The 19299-nt window shown below is 48.1% G+C and overlaps 2 protein-coding genes across 3 annotated transcripts in view; both read right to left on the bottom strand.

Annotated features, from left to right (window-relative positions):
- The window catches only part of COL9A3 (collagen type IX alpha 3 chain), a 75820-nt gene extending 73492 nt beyond the window's left edge, over positions 1-2328 (bottom strand). Inside the window, exons 1-2 of the mRNA XM_079979266.1 lie at positions 2269-2328; positions 801-1047 (exon numbers count right to left, since the gene is read on the bottom strand). Of these exons, the coding sequence (XP_079835392.1) occupies positions 801-866 (66 nt within the window). The 5' untranslated portion in view covers positions 867-1047; positions 2269-2328. The remainder of the gene's footprint in view (positions 1-800; positions 1048-2268) is intronic.
- Positions 2329-4844: 2516 nt separating this feature from the next.
- Positions 4845-19299, bottom strand: part of OGFR (opioid growth factor receptor) — an 86133-nt gene continuing 71678 nt past the window's right edge. Inside the window, exons 1-7 of one of the 2 annotated variants that reach the window (XM_079979155.1) lie at positions 18657-19089; positions 12715-12777; positions 12225-12306; positions 10607-10685; positions 9112-9178; positions 7900-8048; positions 4845-6946 (exon numbers count right to left, since the gene is read on the bottom strand). In XM_079979155.1, coding sequence (XP_079835281.1) covers positions 5323-6946; positions 7900-8048; positions 9112-9178; positions 10607-10685; positions 12225-12306; positions 12715-12777; positions 18657-18950 — 2358 coding nt within the window. In that variant the 5' untranslated portion in view covers positions 18951-19089 and the 3' untranslated portion in view covers positions 4845-5322. Of the gene's footprint in view, positions 6947-7899; positions 8049-9111; positions 9179-10606; positions 10686-12224; positions 12307-12714; positions 12778-18656; positions 19090-19299 lie in introns of those variants that run through there. The other variant, XM_079979156.1, reaches the window with a different exon arrangement.

Raw genomic sequence — 19299 nt, forward strand, 5'->3', positions numbered from 1 at the left:
GACTCTAGATTCCTGAACCCGGCTGCAGACAAACTTCACTGGCAACTTTAGAGAAAAGAATCCTTTTAATCCCCCCATAATTCAGTAATTTATATTCCTTGCAGAGTGCTCTTTAGGAATGGGACCTCTGCTGGATGAAGGATTTGCCATAAGGCTATTATTTCCCCCTTAAAAGTTAGTTCAGAGGAGATCAACTGATGGGAAAAGGAGCAGGGAGCTCACACCTCCAAAAAGGCTGAAAATACAGAACACTGGAGTTTTTGTTCAGTCTGAAACCTGATGCTTTCATGTTAAACAAAACGGTTACTCTCCAAGTCAACTCCCCGACATCTTAGTGTTAATATCTTATAGTGAGGAAAAAGGTGTTTGTGTGTTAGAAACTTGTAAACTTGTAATGAAGTTGGTTTATGACACGGACCATACAACAGCATTGCAGAAATCATATAGATAAGGATCTTGGAAACAACGCAGTTTTCATAATCACTAAAGACTCTTTGAATCACAGCCCAATTCCTAAGACCAAGACCGCTCTCGTATTCTGCTATCTGGACTGCGCAAACGAAAATGTGAGCATTGAAGATTAATTTTTACTCAGGAAAGTACCTGGATCCCATCCACATCAACCCAGATATAAGTCCTGCTGCTTTCAGGCTGAAACCTCACAGACCTATCTATACATAATAGAAAAGTGATACGGTCTGTCCTTTTATGGGAGATGTGGGTGATTGTTCCAGAAGATGGAGCTCAACTGCAGCTGGGAAGCTCTGTCCTTTCGAAAAGGCAGAAGGAACAATCCTTACCTGAGCTGAGGAGGAGGCCAAAAGCTGAGAAAGAAGAAGTAATCCGAGGGCTGAGAACCCAGCCATAGCCGTCACAAATTAATTCCTCTTGGCTCCAGAAGCCTTCTTCCCCTGCTGCCTATTATTCCGTCCTGTGCTTTTCAGAATCTCCACTCCTGAACGAGCCCCTTCCACCGCCAGGGAAACCTGTGCCTCCTGTCTGGAAGGGAACCGACACGCCAGCCAAGGAGGTAGAGGGGGCTGGACTCTGATGGAGAACGAGACCGGGCCACTGAGAAAGGGGAGGAGGAAAGGAAGAGCTGGCCACCTCCATTCATAAGTCAATATATTTTTTCCAGCTTGCTGGAGGATAGCAGCGGAAGGGGCTCAGGCACAGGGAGAGTGTTGATTGCCTTGGGTTAGCCGATTTAGGCTACATCCACACCATATGAAGGGACGCGGGTGGCGCTGTGGTCTAAACCACAGAGCCTAGGGCTTGCCGATCGGCGGTCGAATCCCTATGACGGGGTGAGCTCCCATTGCTCGGTCCCTGCTCCTGCCAACAAAGCAGTTTGAAAGCACTTCAAAGTGCAAGTAGATAAATAGGTACCACTCCAGCGGGAAGGTAAATGGTGTTTCCGTGCGCTGCTCTGGTTCGCCAGACCCGGAAGCTGTACGCCGGCTCCCTCGGCCAATAAAGCGAGATGAGTGCCACAACCCCAAAGTTGGCCACGACTGGACCTAATGGTCAGGGGTCCCTTTACCTTTACTTTTTACCACACCATATATTTAAAGCACTATACCACTATAATCACTGCCTCCCCCAAATAATTCTGGGAGATGTAGTTTGTTAAGGGTGCCAAGAGTTGATAGGCGAACTCTATTCCCCTGAGTTATAATTCCTAGAGTTCCCTGGGAAGAGTAGATTAAGTCACCCTGGTAATTGTGGCTCTGGGAGGGGAATAAAGGTAAAGGTAAAGGTACCCCTGCCCGTACGGGCCAGTCTTGACAGACTCTGGGGTTGGTGCGCCCATCTCACTCAAGAGGCCGGGGGCCAGCGCTGTCCGGAGACACTTCCGGGTCACGTGGCCAACGTGACAAAGCTGCATCTGGCGAGCCAGCGCAGCACACGGAAACGCCGTTTACCTTCCCGCCAGTAAGCGGTCCCTATTTATCTACTTGCACCCGGGGGTGCTTTCGAACTGCTAGGTTGGCAGGCGCTGGGACCGAGCAGCGGGAGCGCACCCCGCCGCAGGGATTCGAACCGCCGACCTTCCGATCGGCAAGCCCTAGGCGCTGAGGCTTTTACCCACAGCGCCACCCGCTGTGGAATAGGGGAATAGGGGCCTCCTAACTCTCAGCACACTTCAACGGCAGTGCCCAGAATTATTTGGGGGAAGCTGTGACTGTTCTAAGTGGGTTAAATATATGTTGTGGTCAATCCATTTGGCAATGCAAAAAGGCCTTGATCTCTCTTGACACCACTTACATGGAAAAACATTAACAGGGTGTTAGCTGGGTGACCCAAGGATGTATCCATGTGAATCAGAGTCCCACCATGATTGGAATGGTTGCAGGGGTCATATCCAGAACAACTTAACTCTCACATTTAAGTTTATCCATTAGAATTTGTACCCATGGATAAGCAGGACAGCGCTAGTGCACAAACTGGCAACAAGAGCCAGTGTGGTGTAGTGGTTAAGAGCGGTAGTCTCGTAATCTGGGGAACCGGGTTCGCGTCTCCGCTCCTCCACATGCAGCTGCTGGGTGACCTTGGGCCAGTCACACTTCTTTGAAGTCTCTCAGCCCCACTCACCTCACAGAGTGTTTGTTGTGGGGGAGGAAGGGAAAGGAGAATGTTAGCCGCTTTGAGACTCCTTAAAGGGAGTGAAAGGCGGGATATCAAATCCAAACTCTTCTTCTTCTTCTTCTTCAACAAGAGTTCAGACATACTTACTGATCCCTCGATTAGCGACGAGCTGCAAGTGTGAATTAACCAGATTCGCCAGATTAGCGACGAGCTGCAAGTGTGAATTAACCAGATTCGCCAGAGATCAACTACTGCTGTCTGGGCCAATGCCAGGCAATGTGGATATTCTAATGTGATAATTCTTATAGGAAACACTTCCGCTCTGCTCCTTAAGAGATTTGATTGTGAAACACTTTTTGAGGCAATCAAACTGTACAGCATTCCAGACGCTTCTGCACCATGCCATTATGATACAGTGGTACCTCGGGTTAAGTACTTAATTTGTTCCGGTAATGGGGCCTCCCGCTGCTGCTGCGCCGCCGGAGCACGATTTCTGTTCTCATCCTGAAGCAAAGTTCTTAACCTGAAGCACTATTTCTGGGTTAGCAGAGTCTGTAACCTGAAGCGTATGTAACCCGAGGTACCACTGTACTAGCATTTTATTTTCAGTTGCTTTCCTAAAGATGATTATTAGCATGGCATTTGTATTTTTCACAGCTGCAGCACACTGGAAAAATTGTGAGGTGTGCGATTTTGGGGTGAGGATGCTTAGGTCCAGCAGTGTACACTAGAGCGCCTTATCAGGTCAGAGAGAGACTTCTGAGTTATCCAGGCTCTGGTAACCTCCTGGTTGGAGAACTACCTCCTCTACATAGTCTGGAAACTTCAGCTGGTCCAGACCTGGGCTGGCATCGCACCACTGCTTGGTCATCTGCACTAGCTTCCAGTCCCTTTTCATGCCCAATTCAAAGTGTTTGTCTTAAACTTTAAACCTAGATTGCTGGACTTTTCCAGTCTCAAACCATTGGACATTCTGGGTGGGGCTGGTGGGAGTTAGAATCATAGAATCATAGAGTTGGAAGAGACCACAAGGGCCATCGAGTCCAACCCCCTGCCAAGCAGGAAACACCATCAGAGCACTCCTGACATATGGTTGTCAAGCCTCTGCTTAAAGACCTCCAAAGAAGGAGACTCCACCACACTCCTTGGCAGCAAATTCCACTGTCGAACAGCTCTTACTGTCAGGAAGTTCTTCCTAATGTTTAGGTGGAATCTTCTTTCTTGTAGTTTGGAGCCATTGCTCCGTGTCCGCTTCTCTGGAGCAGCAGAAAACAACCTTTCTCCCTCCTCTATGTGACATCCTTTTATATATTTGAACATGGCTATCATATCACCCCTTAACCTCCTCTTCTCCAGGCTAAACATGCCCAGCTCCCTTAGCCGTTCCTCATAAGGCATCGTTTCCAGGCCTTTGACCATTTTGGTTGCCCTCCTCTGGACACGTTCCAGTTTCTCAGTGTCCTTCTTGTCAGCCGAAAAGCAGCTGGAGGCCACTGGTTCCCCCAACACGCTTTAAAACCTATGCAGCTTGCAGTGAGGTTATCTGAAGGATTGTGGCCCCCTGAATATACCTGCCTGGCCCCCAAGACCTTCATACGAGGCCGCCTCCCGCTTTCTCCTATTGCACAGCAGACACCCTAGAGAGGTTCACCTGGTGCCACTGATCTTATGGTCCTTTTAGCACATAAGACCATTGGGAGACCATCACTTCCCCTGACTGGGTTTACATTGCACTTAACGCTGCCATGTGCTGGCTTTTATTCCATATTGTGTTGAGATTGCTATAAGGTTCTGATTGCATTTGTTTGCATGTTTTGAATTATAAGTTTGCAAACCACCCAGAGGCCTTGGTTGATGGTGCGGTATAGGAATGTCACCAAGACGCCTTCAGCTGCATTGAGGGGCAATGCCAGTCACTAGAGACCCCCCCAAGTCCCGTCTTGCTAACTTTTTAGACTCTCCTCATATGGACAAGTAGTTAAGCAGCAGGAAGAAGAGTGTGAGAATAAATTGACAGTTCTCCCAATGGAGTCCTCCAACGATCAGTTTTGAGATCTGTGTTTTTTAACTCGTTCATAAACCAAAGTCTATGGGGAGTATATGGAAGAAAACAACTGTTGTTCCTTACCTCTCTACATTTAAGAACATGAAATCAGACTCCTCAAAACATTCTTCTTGCAAGATTGTTTAGCTTAGGCTTCATTCTCAAACATGCCCAGTTTAATGATGAAGAAAAGAAACTAGAAGCTCTTAACTAGAAGTTAGGAACTTTTATTTTAACAAAGCAAGATTAATTTAACAAATAGATTCCTTTTGGACTGTTTAGTAAATACTGGAAAATTTGCCCACAAAGTGGCATTTACTTGCTCAAAAAATGATTTCCGTTTCGAAACCAGAGCTATTGGGAATCATTTATAAAGTAAAGGAGAAAACCCACACACATTATTTGAGAATTCAGAAGATCAAGTATGCAAGTCCACAACTGGGGGAGTTTCATCTCGAAGCCTTTGTTGTCTGTCCCCAGTGAAAACAACACATTATGAAGGCCTTGGGCTTCATAACCAAGTATACAAAAAAAGAGGAACCAAACACACACACACACACACACACACACACACACACACACACACACGGGCAGTGGACTGGTGCTGTTCTGATCAACTTGTAAAAAGATATGTCCTTTTAACTGCCTCCAGAATCAGTGGAACCACCTCATTCTTATCCAGGATAAAGCTATTCTGCTTCTAGACCTGATACAGAATTCACACTCTCCACAGATTCAGGTGTTTCATTCCTATCTGCCACTCCTTCTGCCTTTCCTTCAACGCCCCCCTCTTCCTGTCCTTGGCTTTCACCAGCCACATCCTTCTTTTCACTGAATGGCAGAGTTTCGCCAGCCTGCAATCTCTTGATCCCTTCCAAGGCAGAGATAGTTCCTTGCTTGCCAGACTGAGCTGGCGCACAGCTGTCCGGCAAAAGGCTCGACTCGGCGTCAGTTTTGGAATTAACCAATAAATCCACACCCGGCGTTCTACAGTCGCTGTCTGTAGGAGTGTTGCCAATTGTTTCTGTCGCATCGTGGCAGGCTCGATCCGTCCTCTCGGTGCTGGCGGAGTTTATCTGGCCCTCAGAGGACGCCACCTCGATGCCCGCCTCTTCAGGTGTCCCCAATGCACTGCCTTCCGATGCCATCTCAACTTTCCGCCTTTTTCTCATGGCGTCAGTGGCTTCCGTCTCCTTCATGTATCCACCATCCATACCACCTCCTTGGGGCAGCAAAGGGCAGGCCTTCTCCTCCGTGAACAGACGGCCGTCGATCCCCTTCTGACCAATCACAACCTCTCCGAGGTTGGCAGAGATCTTCTCAATGTCGGTGGGGCTTCTCACCACCCTGACGCTTTCCTCGCTCAACCTGCTCATCTCCAGCTTCCTCTTCTTGCATTCCTTCGGACTTTCACCGGACGCTCCGCTCTCACCCTCGTCTGCGGGATCCTGCCTTTCCAGCTGGGGAGATGAAGAACCTGGAGCTCCATCTTTCCTCTTGCCCTTCTGTGCCCCGCTCTCGCCCTCCTCCGCAAGATCCTGCCTTCCCAAGTTGACAAACGAAGAAACCGTTGTGTTTTCTTTCCCGCCGTCCTCCTCCGCCTTGACTTCCTCTGCTGTTAAGAGCCCACGTTGACTCGCCTTACCTGAAGCTTCGTGTTCACCTGCAAGAGTCGTTTGGGGTTCCAGAGCATCTCCGGCCTGCAATCCATCGCCACAGATAACAGAGGAAGGCTCTCCCTTGATAACTTTGCTAAGGACAGAGTCACTGGATGAAAACCCAGGCTCATCATCACTTTTGGATACAGGCTCCTCAATCAGATTATCGGTTGTTTGGTCTACAGCAGGGCAAACGGTGCCTGTCATGTCCAGCAGCTCATCTTGATCGTTTTCCACACTCTCCCTCCTCGCAGGCTCTTCCTCAAGTCTCTGGCATGTTTTATGTTGCTGCTCGACTTCACTCTTTCCTGCGGTCTCCTCTCCATCCTCACTCTGCTCCCCCTCCAGCCGCTCGCTGTTCAGGAATTCTGGGGACCGGGGTTTGAATCGTCGGAGCTTCCTGTGCGGGCCCCAGACGAAATCCCGCTTGGGCGTGAAGTGCCGCCATGCAAAATGCACCAGCTCCTTCCGCTGCTGCTTGTTCCGGACAGTGAACACAAAGTAGTCCAAGGCACTTCTCAGCACCCGCGGGAGCTCCTGGTGGATCAGGATCTCCGTCAGGAAGAACTTCACCAAGTGCATCTGGTAGTTTTCGTAGCCCAGCTCTCCCAAGCACTTCAGGATGCGAGTGATCCGCAAATTATTGTGGCTGAACCTGAAAGGGGGAGAAAGAAGGGGAAGTAAGTCTCACATTGTGAAGGCAAACGACTAGCACGGAAGGGAGCTACTATCCAAATATCCTACAAAGGACATTCCCACTTACTTTTTGGCATGGAACAAGCCAGCAGTGAAGTTACAGGAAACCAAGAAGAGGGCCTTCTTGGTAGTGGCGCCTTCCCTGTGGAATGTCCTCCCATCAGATGTTCAAAGGAGATAAAAAAACTAGTCGTACCTTGGAAGTCGAACAGCTTGGTTCTCAAACATTTTGGCTTCAGAACGATCGAAACCCGGAAATGACTGTTCCAGTTTTCGAACGTTCTTTTGGAAGCCAAACGTCCAACAGGGCTTCAGCGGCTTATGATTGGCTGCAGGAGCTTCCCACAATATACTCCCACAGAGACTACCTTACACTGCGTTTAAAACCAAAATCGCATTTGGATAAAAATTGTTTCTCAGGCAGCTAGTCCTAGTCTTTATAACCCTGTACCTTCTTCCAGAAGGCAGAAGCTGAAAGAGATCATTTCTGGGGTGCGCGCTATCCTGCGCTATCTCTGCAGCTTTCTTATGGCACCTGGCAGCATAGATTTGATCCAAGGTGGGAAGAGTGCACCCAATTATTCTCTATGCAGTCTTTACAACCCTGGACAGCATTGTTTTTCCCCTGACTGTGCAGCTCCCAAACCACACACACAGACCATAAGTTAATACACTCTCAACAGTACAATGGTAAAATGCCATCAACAGGTCCTTTGAGAGTTTATTTTTCCGGAGGATTCTCAGAAGATATAACCTCTGCTGTGCTCTCTTCATTGTGTCTTTACTGTTTTCTCCCCAGGTTAGGTCATCACTCAACTCCATTCCCAGAATGATGACTGCAGTAGTCAAGAGACGGCCGTGCAGGCCACTTGGTGACTTTTATGCACAAGTATGTCTAGCAAAGCAACTCACTGGTTGAGGTTCTCGAATCTCTCTCTCCAGTTCTTTGCTCGCCGCAGTTCGCCCGTTTTCTCATTTAGCAGCTCGATTCCATAGAAGTCCAACATGAGCTTGTAAGCCCGGACGAACCTCGCCATGACTTCCTTCGATTTCTTGAAGGCCTGAAATACCCAACGGGCAGGACACAAAACGGTTGTTCTTTACTAATGACTTCATTGTTTCATTCTACTCGAAAACCGCTTTGAGGTTTTTATTACAATCCAGAGGTATAAATATATTGTGAAACTTTTTTTTTTTTAAATTAAGCACTGTTCGTTTAAACTTTTTTGTTTATTTGGTACTGTTTTACTGCTTGATTTTGTGGGTGTCGTTTTTGACCTATGCAACCTGCTGCAAGATACTGCAAAGGTAAAGGGACCCCTGACCATTAGGTCCAGTCGTGGCCGACTCTGGGGTTGCGAGGCTCATCTCGCTTTACTGGCTGAGGGAGCCGGCGTACAGCTTCCGGGTCATGTGGCCAGCATGACTAAGCCGCTTCTGGCGAACCAGAGCAGGGCACGGAAACGCCGTTTACCTTCCCACCGGAGCGGCACCTGTTTATCTACTTGCACTTTGATGTGCTTTCGAACTGCTAGGTTGGCAGGAGCAGGGACCGAGCAACGGGAGCTCACCCCATCGCGGCGATTCGAACCGCCGACCTTCTGATTGGCAAGTCCTAGGCTTGGTGGTTTAACCCACAGCACCACCTGCAGCCCTAGTGCAAGATGCTGTATGAACAGCTATACAGGAACATTTTAGAACTGAAACAGCAGCAGCAACTTTAGAAGTTGGCCAAAGTGTTCCATCAAGGAGCAACTCAACAACCTTCATTCTGGTACCCTCCATATTTTTTGAGCTATAACTCCCTTCAGTCCTGATAGCTAGCAATGCAGGTTGTGGGTCACCTCACTGGCTGAACCAGAGGGATGTCTCCATCCTCTGACCGAAAGCTAGAGGGAAGACACCTCTGGGGATTCCTGGGTTCGGTGACTAGTGCTAGCATGGAAGTAGGGAAATCGAGACACAGGTCTTATGGGCCCCAGCAGTCATAGCGCCAAAGCCACCACAGTCACAGAGTTCCTATTATTTCATAAATGGGTGTAAAAAGAAGGCAGAAAACTCAGAATCCATTTCCCCCTACCTGTGGTTTGAAAGCCAATGTTTAAAGGGCAAGAGGACTCCTACCTGGATTTCTTGGCAGGTGAGAAGCCGCGCTCGCCAGTTCCTTCCCGGCTCACGCAAAGGAAATAACCTGGAAGGAAGTCAAACAAAGAGGGGAATCAAGTCTGCAAAGAAAACAAGAATTTAGCCCAGAAACAGGCAGGACATCCCAATTGCTGAGAGGCACAGAATCCAGCATGGTACCCCTCAAGATATTGTTGGATCCCAACTCCCACCGCCGTGGCCCAGCTTCCTGGAAGGTGGGCTGCTGCTGCTGCTGCTGCTGCAGCAGGAAGGTTGATGGGGTACAGGAGCACCAGATTGTTTCCATCAGTGCAGCTGCACTGCACTGACCTCCTTGTCCTCTCATCCCTTCTGGCAAGCAACAGTGACCCCGCTTGGTCAGGAGCGAGTATAAAGGTTCTGCCTCGCCTGATGAGCAACTTCTGGAAGCAGCCATTTAGAAGAGACAATTATGCCCCTGGCTCAAGTTTTCTTACCAACTGCCACGAGTGTGACAGAGTTGCAAGGATTCTTCCACATTGCACAGAAACCTTAACTTCTGCAGAAATACCCAAGAGACCCTGATTAAGCCAGAAAACGGGTCAGTTTATTTAGATATGACCCACATCTTCAAGACTTCAGAAAGTTGGCTACACATTAAAACAGAGGTCTGCAACATGGTGCCCGCAGGTGCACAGCTGGCCTCAGAGGCCTTCCCTGGTACCCCCAACCCCCAAAGTTAGGCTTGAGAGGAGGATACACTATTAATGGGATCTGCACTGGCTGGCAACTAGTTTAAGGTTTTATTCAGTATACCTGAAGAATCGTCTCCACCCCCATCGTTCTGCCCAGACACTGAAGTCCAGTGCCGAGGGCCTTCTCGGTTCCCTCACTGTGAGAAGCCAAGTTACAGGGAACCAGGCAGAGGGCCTTCTCGGTAGTGGCACCAGCCCTGTGGAACACCCTCCCACCAGATGTCAAAAAGAAAAACAACTACCAGACCTTTAGAAGACATCTGAAGGCAGCCCTGTTTAGGGAAGCTTTTAATGTTTAATAGATTATTGTTTATTGTATTTTAATATTCTATTGAAAGCTGCCCAGAGTTGCTGGGGAAACCCAGCCTGATGGGTGGGGTATAAATAAATTATCATCATCATCATCATCATCAAAACCTTGAATATGCATACAGCACAGGGACTGATGCTTTTTAACATTATGCTCATTGGTGGGTGAGGGCACGAACCGTGGTAGCCCAGTACACGTCTATGTTTCTAGAATGCAAGCTGCAATTCACTATTAACAATATTTGATGGAAATAACCTTGTTTTTCATTGCAGTCCCGCCCAAAGGAAGTGTGTTACAGCCCCTCTGGAAGATGCTCTGGCTCAGATTTTGGAGAGCCTCCAAAGAAGAGGAGAAGTGGAAAGGAAAGAACAGGAATGTCCAAAAACAGAAAACAGCCTACAGCACTCCCAGTCCCCATGTGTCATTAGAATATCTAACGGGGGCCATTTACCACTGGATATATGAATGGTTTTCTTCCAGAGTTACATAGTCGTTATGCCACATCTCAAGGAGATCTTCAATAAGGAGGCCTAGAAGAGGATGGGAAACATAAGAAGGGTCTAAAATTAGACACAGCATGTAAATGGAGAGATTCCCCCATTGTTATTCTTATTAATTGAATTTATACCCCGCCTTTCCTCCCGAAGATGCCCAGGGTGGCAAACAGATACCCAATTCAAAACAAAACCCAAGCAGAACGTTCAAAAAAAGCTAAAACATCCCCAAAACAATTAAAGACATCTAAAGTCAGTTGCAGTTATATAATAAACAGCAATCTTGTGGATGCCAGGAATAGTATTACGCATCCACCAAATGCCCGGGTAAAAAGGTAAAGGACCCCTGGACAGTTAAGTCCAGCCAAAGGCGACTATGGGGTTGCAGCGCTCATCTCGCTTTCAGGCTGAGGGAGCCGGTGTTTGTCCACAGACAGCTTTCTGGGTCATGTGGCCAGCAGGACTAAAATGCTTCTGGCACAACGGAACACTGTGACGGAAACCAGAGCACACGGAAATGCTGTTTACCTTCCCACCACAATGGTACCTATTTATCTACTTGCACTGGCATACTTTTGAACTGCTAGGTTGGCAGGAGCTGGGACAGAGCAACGGGAGCTCACTTTGTTGTGGGGATTCGAAGAACCACCAACCTTCCGATCGGCAAGCCCAAGAGGCTCCGTGGTTTAGACCACAGCGCCACCCATGTCCCTTTGACACTGGAGGGAGGGAGATTCAGAATGGGCAAAACAGCTTCTTCACACAGTGCAAAAACTATAGGATTCGCTGCTACAAGAGGCAGCAATGGCCACTGACTTGGGTGTCGTGAAAAGAGGATTAGACAAAATTATGGAGGACAGAGCTAGCAATTGGCTACCAGCCATGACGGCTGCGCTGTACTTCCAGTTGGTGGTCATATGCCTCTGAATGCCAATTGATGGAGGCTTCAGGAAAAGAGAATCAGAGTTGGAAGAGACCCTCAGGATCATCTAGTCCAAGCCCCTGCAATGCAGGAGGATTGAACTTGCAACCTCGGCGATATCAGCACCATGCTCTAACCAACTGAGCTATCCAGGCTGAGAGTACTTGTGTCCCCCGCTTACAACCCTGGAGAGCTGCTGCCAGTCCATGCAGGCAATACTAAGTTAGATGTGCCAATGGCCTGACTTGATACAATGCAACTTCCAGTGTTCCAAGCCGTGTGGATTTCCCAGGCAATCTCCACCACTCAGGGACTGTAGGAATTACTGCATGGCTGACCTATCGTGGTGTATTGTGAGGAAGAATTCATAAACACCTGCGGGAGAGACAGAGGACTTTTGCCCTGGGAAAAGAGAGAACGAAACCTGCTCCTTGCAACGGGTTCCCTTTTACAGATTTAATTTTGCCTTCCAGGGGGAACAGCTGTAGGAAATATATACAGGCCTTCAATCATTTCTGCAGGAACAGGCATAAATAAATAGCGTTCTAAAACCAAATACAATTCACTCCCCTGTCAAGGGCCAGTGGGGGGAGGGGGGAGCAAGAGCTAACATTTGCCTTGGGGAAAAGAGAGAATAATATCAAAAGCCATACCATTAGGCTGAAAACTCATCTCGTTTTTGTAAAACCTCAAATTCCACATTTTCTCCTCTCTCATTTCTGTTTCTTCCAAACCCTGAGGAAGGAAGGAAGGAACATCAGTGGAGAATGTGGATGATCTATTACTGAGCTACCCCAGGAAAATCTTGAGCACACACAACCAGTTGCGTGCCACACCCCTTTAGCAGACTTAATTGGGACATCAGAAATAGCCTTTGCTTTTTTTTTTTGAACCAATGATTTCTTTGCTGGAGAGAAGCTCCCATCACTCCTGGCCATGGGCGTGATGCTGACTGGGGTTGATGTGACAACATCTGGAGAGCACCCGTTTGGCTAACCCTGACTGGGAGGTTTCCTTTCTAAATTAAGTGCCATTCAATCTTAGTTACGTGGATCATTGGGGGCTTATATACAAGATACGATAAATGAATGGCACAGCCAGCTAGCAGTCTCTTGTTATGAACGATGATCAACACACTCTTACCGGATAATGTTGCCTGTATTTCTGCATGTCTTTTGCTGCCATCCAGTTGCGACCAGCTGCGTTCTAAGAGAGGGGGGAGCGAGAGTTAAGGGAGGGGCTGTGAAGCTGAATTATCCCTATAAAAAAACCCCCAGACCACCACAAAAACCAATGCAGTCCTTCCATATTGACAATGCAAAATGCAAAGTAACTTAGATCGAAGGGATGAAAATTCCAGAGAAGCCTGGATAGCTCAGCTGGTTACAGCATGGTGCTGAAAACACCAAGGTTGCAGGTTCGAGCCCTGTATGGGACACCTGACTATTCCTACATTGTAGGGGGTTGATCCCCAGGGTCCCTTGATCCCCAGGGTCCCTTGAAACTCTAGAATTCTATGAAAATCTATTTTAGATGCAGTGCTCATGTTTAGTGGATGATAATGATAATAATAATTTATTATTTATACCCCGCCCATCTGGCTGGGCTTCCCCAGCCACTCTGGGCGGCTTCCAACAAAATACAGTAATCCATCAAACATTAAAAACTTCCCTAAACAGTGCTGCCTTCAGATGTCTTCTAAAAATCTGGTAGTTGTTGTTCTCTTTGACATCTGATTGGAGGGCGTTCCACAGGGCGGGCGCCACTACCGAGAAGGCCCTTTGCCAGGTTCCCTGTAACTCGGCTTCTCCCAGTGAGGGAACCGCCAGAAGGCCCTCGGCACTGGACCTCAGTGTCCAGGTAGAACAATGGGGGTGGAGATGCTCCTTCAGGTATGCTGGACCGAGGCCGTTTAGGGCTTTAAAGGTCAGCACCAACACTTTGAATTGTGCTAAGAAACGTAGTGGGAGCCAATGTAGGTCTTTCAAGACCTATGTGGTCTCAGTGGCCACTCCCAGTCACCAGTCTAGCTGCCGCATTCTGGATTAGTTGTAGTTTCCAAGTTAGCTTCAAAGGTAGCCCCACGTAGAGCGCTTTGCAGTAGTCCAAACGAGGGATAACCAGAGCATGCACCACTCTGGCGAGACAGTCTGGCTCGCCACATAATCTCTCACACTCTTGACATTCCCAAATCAGCAGGACCTTTAAATCAGCAGGCCTATGCTCAGTGAAGGCACAGGGGTGACTTTTACGGGGTTCTGCACAACCCCACACACCCACCCTGCTCTGGGAACCACCACCCTGCTCCAGATACGGCCCCAAGTAAGCTGCGCTGAGCAGGGTGATCGATCTTGGTTGCGAAGGGGTGTTCCCAAATAAAAGCTGTTTGCAGAGTATCACCTGCATGCTGTAGAATTCCTCGCTCGCCTCAACAGAGTGGCTGGGGAAACCCAGCCAGATGGGCAGGGTATAAACAGTAAAATTATTATTATCAACAGCTATTGAGCAGAAGCGGTGATCAAAGGCAGGGAGTCATCAGGCAGGAAGGAGAGTGCAAGGCAGGCAGGAAGTTGCGTCTGGTCCTTGGATTTTTCGCTGGGATTTTATGGTCTGCTCCCCAACAGCCATGGATTGCTCTGGGCCCCCCAACCCGACCCACAGCAAACCATGGCTGTCTGAACCCAACTCAACCCGACTCCCTCTGAATAGGCCTGATTCGGCTCAGGGTGGAGCTGAATCTGGTGCACAGCCCTAGTGATGTGGATGCCATGGGGAGAGAATGCCATTGGCGTGCTTTGCCATGGGGGTTATAGCTAGCCTGCACCAACCCGCCATACGTTTACTGAACATAGGGCTGCTTTGCTAGAAGAGAGCTTGAGCACTCCATCTGTGAGCCTCGGGCTTCCTGCTTAATTGCCAACCTTACCTCCTCGTGTCGACTCTCTGTGCAGTTTGCGAACAGACTTCACCATGGCTTTATTTTTAGTATCTCACATCACGGAACAAGCAGTCAGGGTTCCACGAATATTGAATCACTGCATGCCAAATGGTTTACTGGTTCACTCCCATCATGCTCTCAAGTGATATTTTTACGGGAAGCCATGCCCTCAGAGTGCTCCTTGGCCGAGAGCCACATTCTCTTCTGCGCAACCTTCTGGGGGCCACAGCTCAGTTGGATAGAGCGTGGTGCTGATAATGCCAAGGCTGCAGGTTCGATCCCCATACGGGACAGCTGCCTATTCCTCCACTGTAGGAAGTTTGACTAGATCAGGGTTTGCCAAATTTGGGTCTCCAGCTGCTTCTGGACTACAACTCCCATCATCCCTAGCTAGCAGGAGCAGTGGTCCGGGATGCTGGGAACTGTAGTCCAAAAACAGCTGGAGACCCAGGTTTGGGAAGTCTTCGACTAGATGAACCCAAAGGTCCCTTTCAAGTCCAAGTGAGTGGAACAGGAAATGTAAATTTGACCCTTGGGCAGCACCTGACAAAAAACCTCTTCATTTGGTTCATCGTGGTTCTTCGTTATTTCTGGGAATATTAAGCGGTCATAGAATTGCAAGGTCAAGAAAGGAGAGTCATATTGGTTGTGCAACTCCTATGACCACTATCAGAAAACTAAACAAGAATCAGTGAATAGTTTGTGGCAGTCTTTTCCAACCTGGAATCCCACTAGATTTGGGGACTACAACTCACATCGGCCCTGGTTGATGGCTGGCGCTGATGGGATTTGTAGTCCAAAACATCTGAAACACACCAGGTTGAAGAAAATTGTTGTGTGGAATAACTCAGAAATAATATTTCTTTGTTGCTTGAAGACAGTTCCATCTAAACAAATGGCTTCACGGGAACCGTTTTTTCAAGCATTGCATTCAATAGTTCTGGTAACTGGCCAAGAGTAGAAAATTTGCTTTTCTGGCCAAGGAGCGCCTCAGCCCAGTATACCTGAAGGAGAGTCTCCACTGCCATCGTTCAGCCTGGACACTGATGTCCAGTGCCGAGGGCCTTCTGGCAGTTCCCTCCCTGAGAGAAGTGAGGTTACAAGGAACCAGGCAGAGGGCCTTCTCGGTGGTGGTGCCCGCCCTGTGGAACGCCCTCCCATCAGATGTCCCGGAAATAAACAACTATCTGACTTTTAGAAGATATCTGAAGGCAGCCCTGTTTAAGGAAGTTTTTAATGTTTGATGTTCTGCCGTATTATTTATATTCTGTTGGGAGCCGCCCAGAGTGGCTGGGGGAACCCAGCCAGATGGATGGGGTATAAATAATAAACTATTATATTATTATTTACCCGGAACATCCCAGCCTGGACCAAAGAAAGTTTTGAACTTCATGAAAAAGCAGTCAATTAATTTCATACCTGGAATGGTTACCCCCCTTTTTAATTCATGTTCGCTTATTAATACTTTCTATTATGTAACTCTATTATGTAATGGGGATGTTTAACTCCCAATATGAGAACCGGATGTGGCTTCCCAAGCAATTTTTGTGGGTGACCCACCCCACTAATTTTGACAGCAGCAGCAAAAAACAACAACACAGATACACAACTGGGAGGCGACTCTCCTACTCAGCTGATCTGGGTGAATCGGCCAAAAAGCAGACAAGCTCCAAAAAGCAGAGTGGTATTAAATTTGGCATCTACACCAGCAATCCTGACCTTCTCAGGTTGCTTCCTAAGAATCAGTGCAAACTTAGAAACTGAAATATGAGAGTGCCTTACACAGGCACTATTGTATTTCAGTTTCGTTTCTTGCAAGTTGCACAGCATGACCAAATCCAAATATTAGTTTCAATTTCTCTGTTGGTGGGAGATGCAAGATATATCTGAAGGAGCGTCTCCACCTCTATCGTCCAACCCAGACACTGAGGTCCAGCTCCGAGGGCCTTCTGGCAGTTCCCTCCCTGCGAGAAGTGAGGTTACAGGGAACCAGGCAGAGGGCCTTCTGTGTAGTGGCACCTGCCCTGTGGAATGCCCTACCATCAGATGTCAAGGAAACAAACAACTATCAGACATTTAGAAGACATCTGAAGGCAGCCCTGTTTAGGGAAATTTTTTATGTTTGATGTTTTATCGTGCTTTTAATATTCTGTTGGGAGCCGCGCAGAGTGGCTGGGGAAACCCAACCAGATGGGTGGAGTATAAATAATAAATTATTATTTTCTTGCGGCCCTTTCATTCTCTTTTCCCCTAGGCTGAAGAAACAGAATAGGTCTACTCACCTTCAATATCCAATGGGAGTTGATTTATTAAAAGGAAGGCTGGATAAACCTTGTTTGCACGTCACACTAAACTGTAGTTAAAAACAAAGCACGGTTTATGTGAATGAGCTGTGTGCTTTCATTTGTTCCTCCCCTGCTCCTGTTGAGCTGGGGAGGGAACAAACCAGAAGCTGGCCGCACTTTACATATGTAACCCAGTGATCATGGTTTGTTTCTCTCCAAACAAACCATCAGTGCTGGTTCACACGTAATATGATAGCAGCCTGTGGCTTGCTCCCTCACCAATACTGTGACAGCAGGAGCAGAGGAGGAGCAAAATTTTGTGCAGCGTGCAACTAAAAGCTGGCTATTTGAATTAAACCACAGCTTATTTTTAACTATGGTTAAGCTTTAAAGTGACATGTGAAAATGCATAAAATAAGAAGTAACAGACTTATTTTTAAAAAGTTTCATAACTATGCAACTATCGCCTAGTAAATTTATTTTTATTTTTTTACCATGGTCTTAATTGTTTCATCTGCTGGGTTTAAGGTTTTTTGGGCTGTGTTTTCTGCTTTGTAACTTTGTTTTTAAGAGTTTTATTGTGAAATGCACATCATCGTTGTTTTTTTATCATACTGTACATCATTATTGCGTACCTTACTGTGAATGCCCCCAAGAATTCGGCTGGATGTGTGGTATATTAATGTAGTAATAATAATAATAATAATTTATTATTTATACCCCACCCATCTGGCTGGGTTTCCCCAGCCACTCTGGGCGGCTCCCAATCGAATTTTAAAAACACTATACAGCATTAAACATTAATGTAACAAATTAGAACGGTGCTTAATGTTTTGAGTTTCAAGTAAAACACAAAATGTTTCTATAAACTGCTGCATTAGCCAAGCAATTAAAAGATGGCTGGCCTAGAACCTTTCTTCCCCGGGGGAGAAACTTTTCTACATACGAACATTTATGTTTTTTTAAAAAATGACGAGCTTTCAGAAGTGCGACTGTACACCTTCCGCATTCTGAAGGCTTCTGCAATGCAAGGCCTGCCATTGAAAAATAGGGTTTCAAGATGCCAGTTAAGCCAAAAACTCCATTGCCCAGCTTCCCACAACCCTAGACCAGAGCAGAAAAATATAAATAAATGAGAACCAACCACTGAGAGTGTTCCTGCAATTAGGAGAAGGAACAGGACAGTTAAATAACAGTATTTAGCCATCGCCCAACTTCCTGCATCCCCGCAAGTTTGGGAAACGCTGGACAAGAGACCCCTTTGCAACTGCAACAAGACGTGCGTCCGACCCTTTGAGGCCGAGGAAGACGGGAGCAGCGTCCCGTGCCTGGCTGGCACTTTCTCAAATATTTCTGATCGCGGAGACGTCTAAGGGGGCTTTTCGTTTCTGTTTCCTCGTTTTCCCGGGAGGGAGAGGTCGAGTTACGTAAGGCGAACCGTAACGGTGATCTCCCTCCCGATCACGCCGCCCCTCCCCACAATAATAGCCGCAAACGAGCCCCTTCTAAAAAACAACACCACCACGTTGGGAAAGAAATCGTGCGCTGCAACCTCTCCAGTAAATGGATTTATTTATATGCCCTAAACAGGCAGCCCTGTTTAGGGGAGCTTTTAAGGTTTAATAGGTTATTCTATTTTAATATTCTGTTGGGAGCCACCTAGAGGGGCTGGGGAAACCCAGCCAGTTGGGCGAGGTATAAATAATAATAATAATAATAATAATAATAATAATAATTAAAAGCGCACGCACGCACACGACCCCCCCCCCTTGCCTCCTTCTCTGCAGAGACCCGGAAGGGATCAAAGGCCACTTTATATCCAACCCTCCCCCCCCCCCAAAGCCCTAGGCAAAGACCCTCACCTGGCTACCGGAGGGCGACCACCAGCCTGGGCTTCTGCTGGACTGGGGCTTCTCTTGAATTCCTGCGTCTTTGTCAGCGGCTGGAGCCGCCCCCGAGTCCTTCCTCCCCACACCTCCCCCCAGCTGCCTTGCACCTTCTTCTTCTTCTTCTTCTTCTCCTCCTCCCTCCCCCTCGTCTTCCTCCTCTTCCCAGGTGGAATCGTACTCCCAGAATCCTTCTTCTTCCTCCTCCTCCTCTTCTTCCTCGCCTGCTCGGTCCTCCTCCTCCGTCCCCCACCGCCGCCATTCCGCCATCCTCGCCGAAGAAGACGCGCGCAAGAAAGGAAACCGAAAGAAAAGCGGATGCAGCCGCTGCACCGGCGGCGAGGCAGAGGAGGAGGAGGAGGAGGCGGTGGCGGCGATGCAAAGCGAAAGGCACGTGGGAGGAGGAGGAGGCGGGGGCGGGCGCGGGTGGCCCCACCCCGAGCTGCTCTCTCATTGGCCGGCCGGCTCTCCTTCCGAACGTTGGGGACCCGATGGAACGCGGGCGCAGACTCGAGACTGTTTTATCAATGACGGCGCCCGTCTACACCGGGAAACGGGGCGACCTTGCAAGGCTGGCGCCGCCTTAGCCGCGCGCTACTCCTCGTATATGTTGTTGTTG

This window comes from Podarcis cretensis (genome assembly GCF_951804945.1).
Source record: "Podarcis cretensis genome assembly, chromosome: 6".
Taxonomy (NCBI): Eukaryota; Metazoa; Chordata; class Lepidosauria; order Squamata; family Lacertidae; genus Podarcis; species Podarcis cretensis.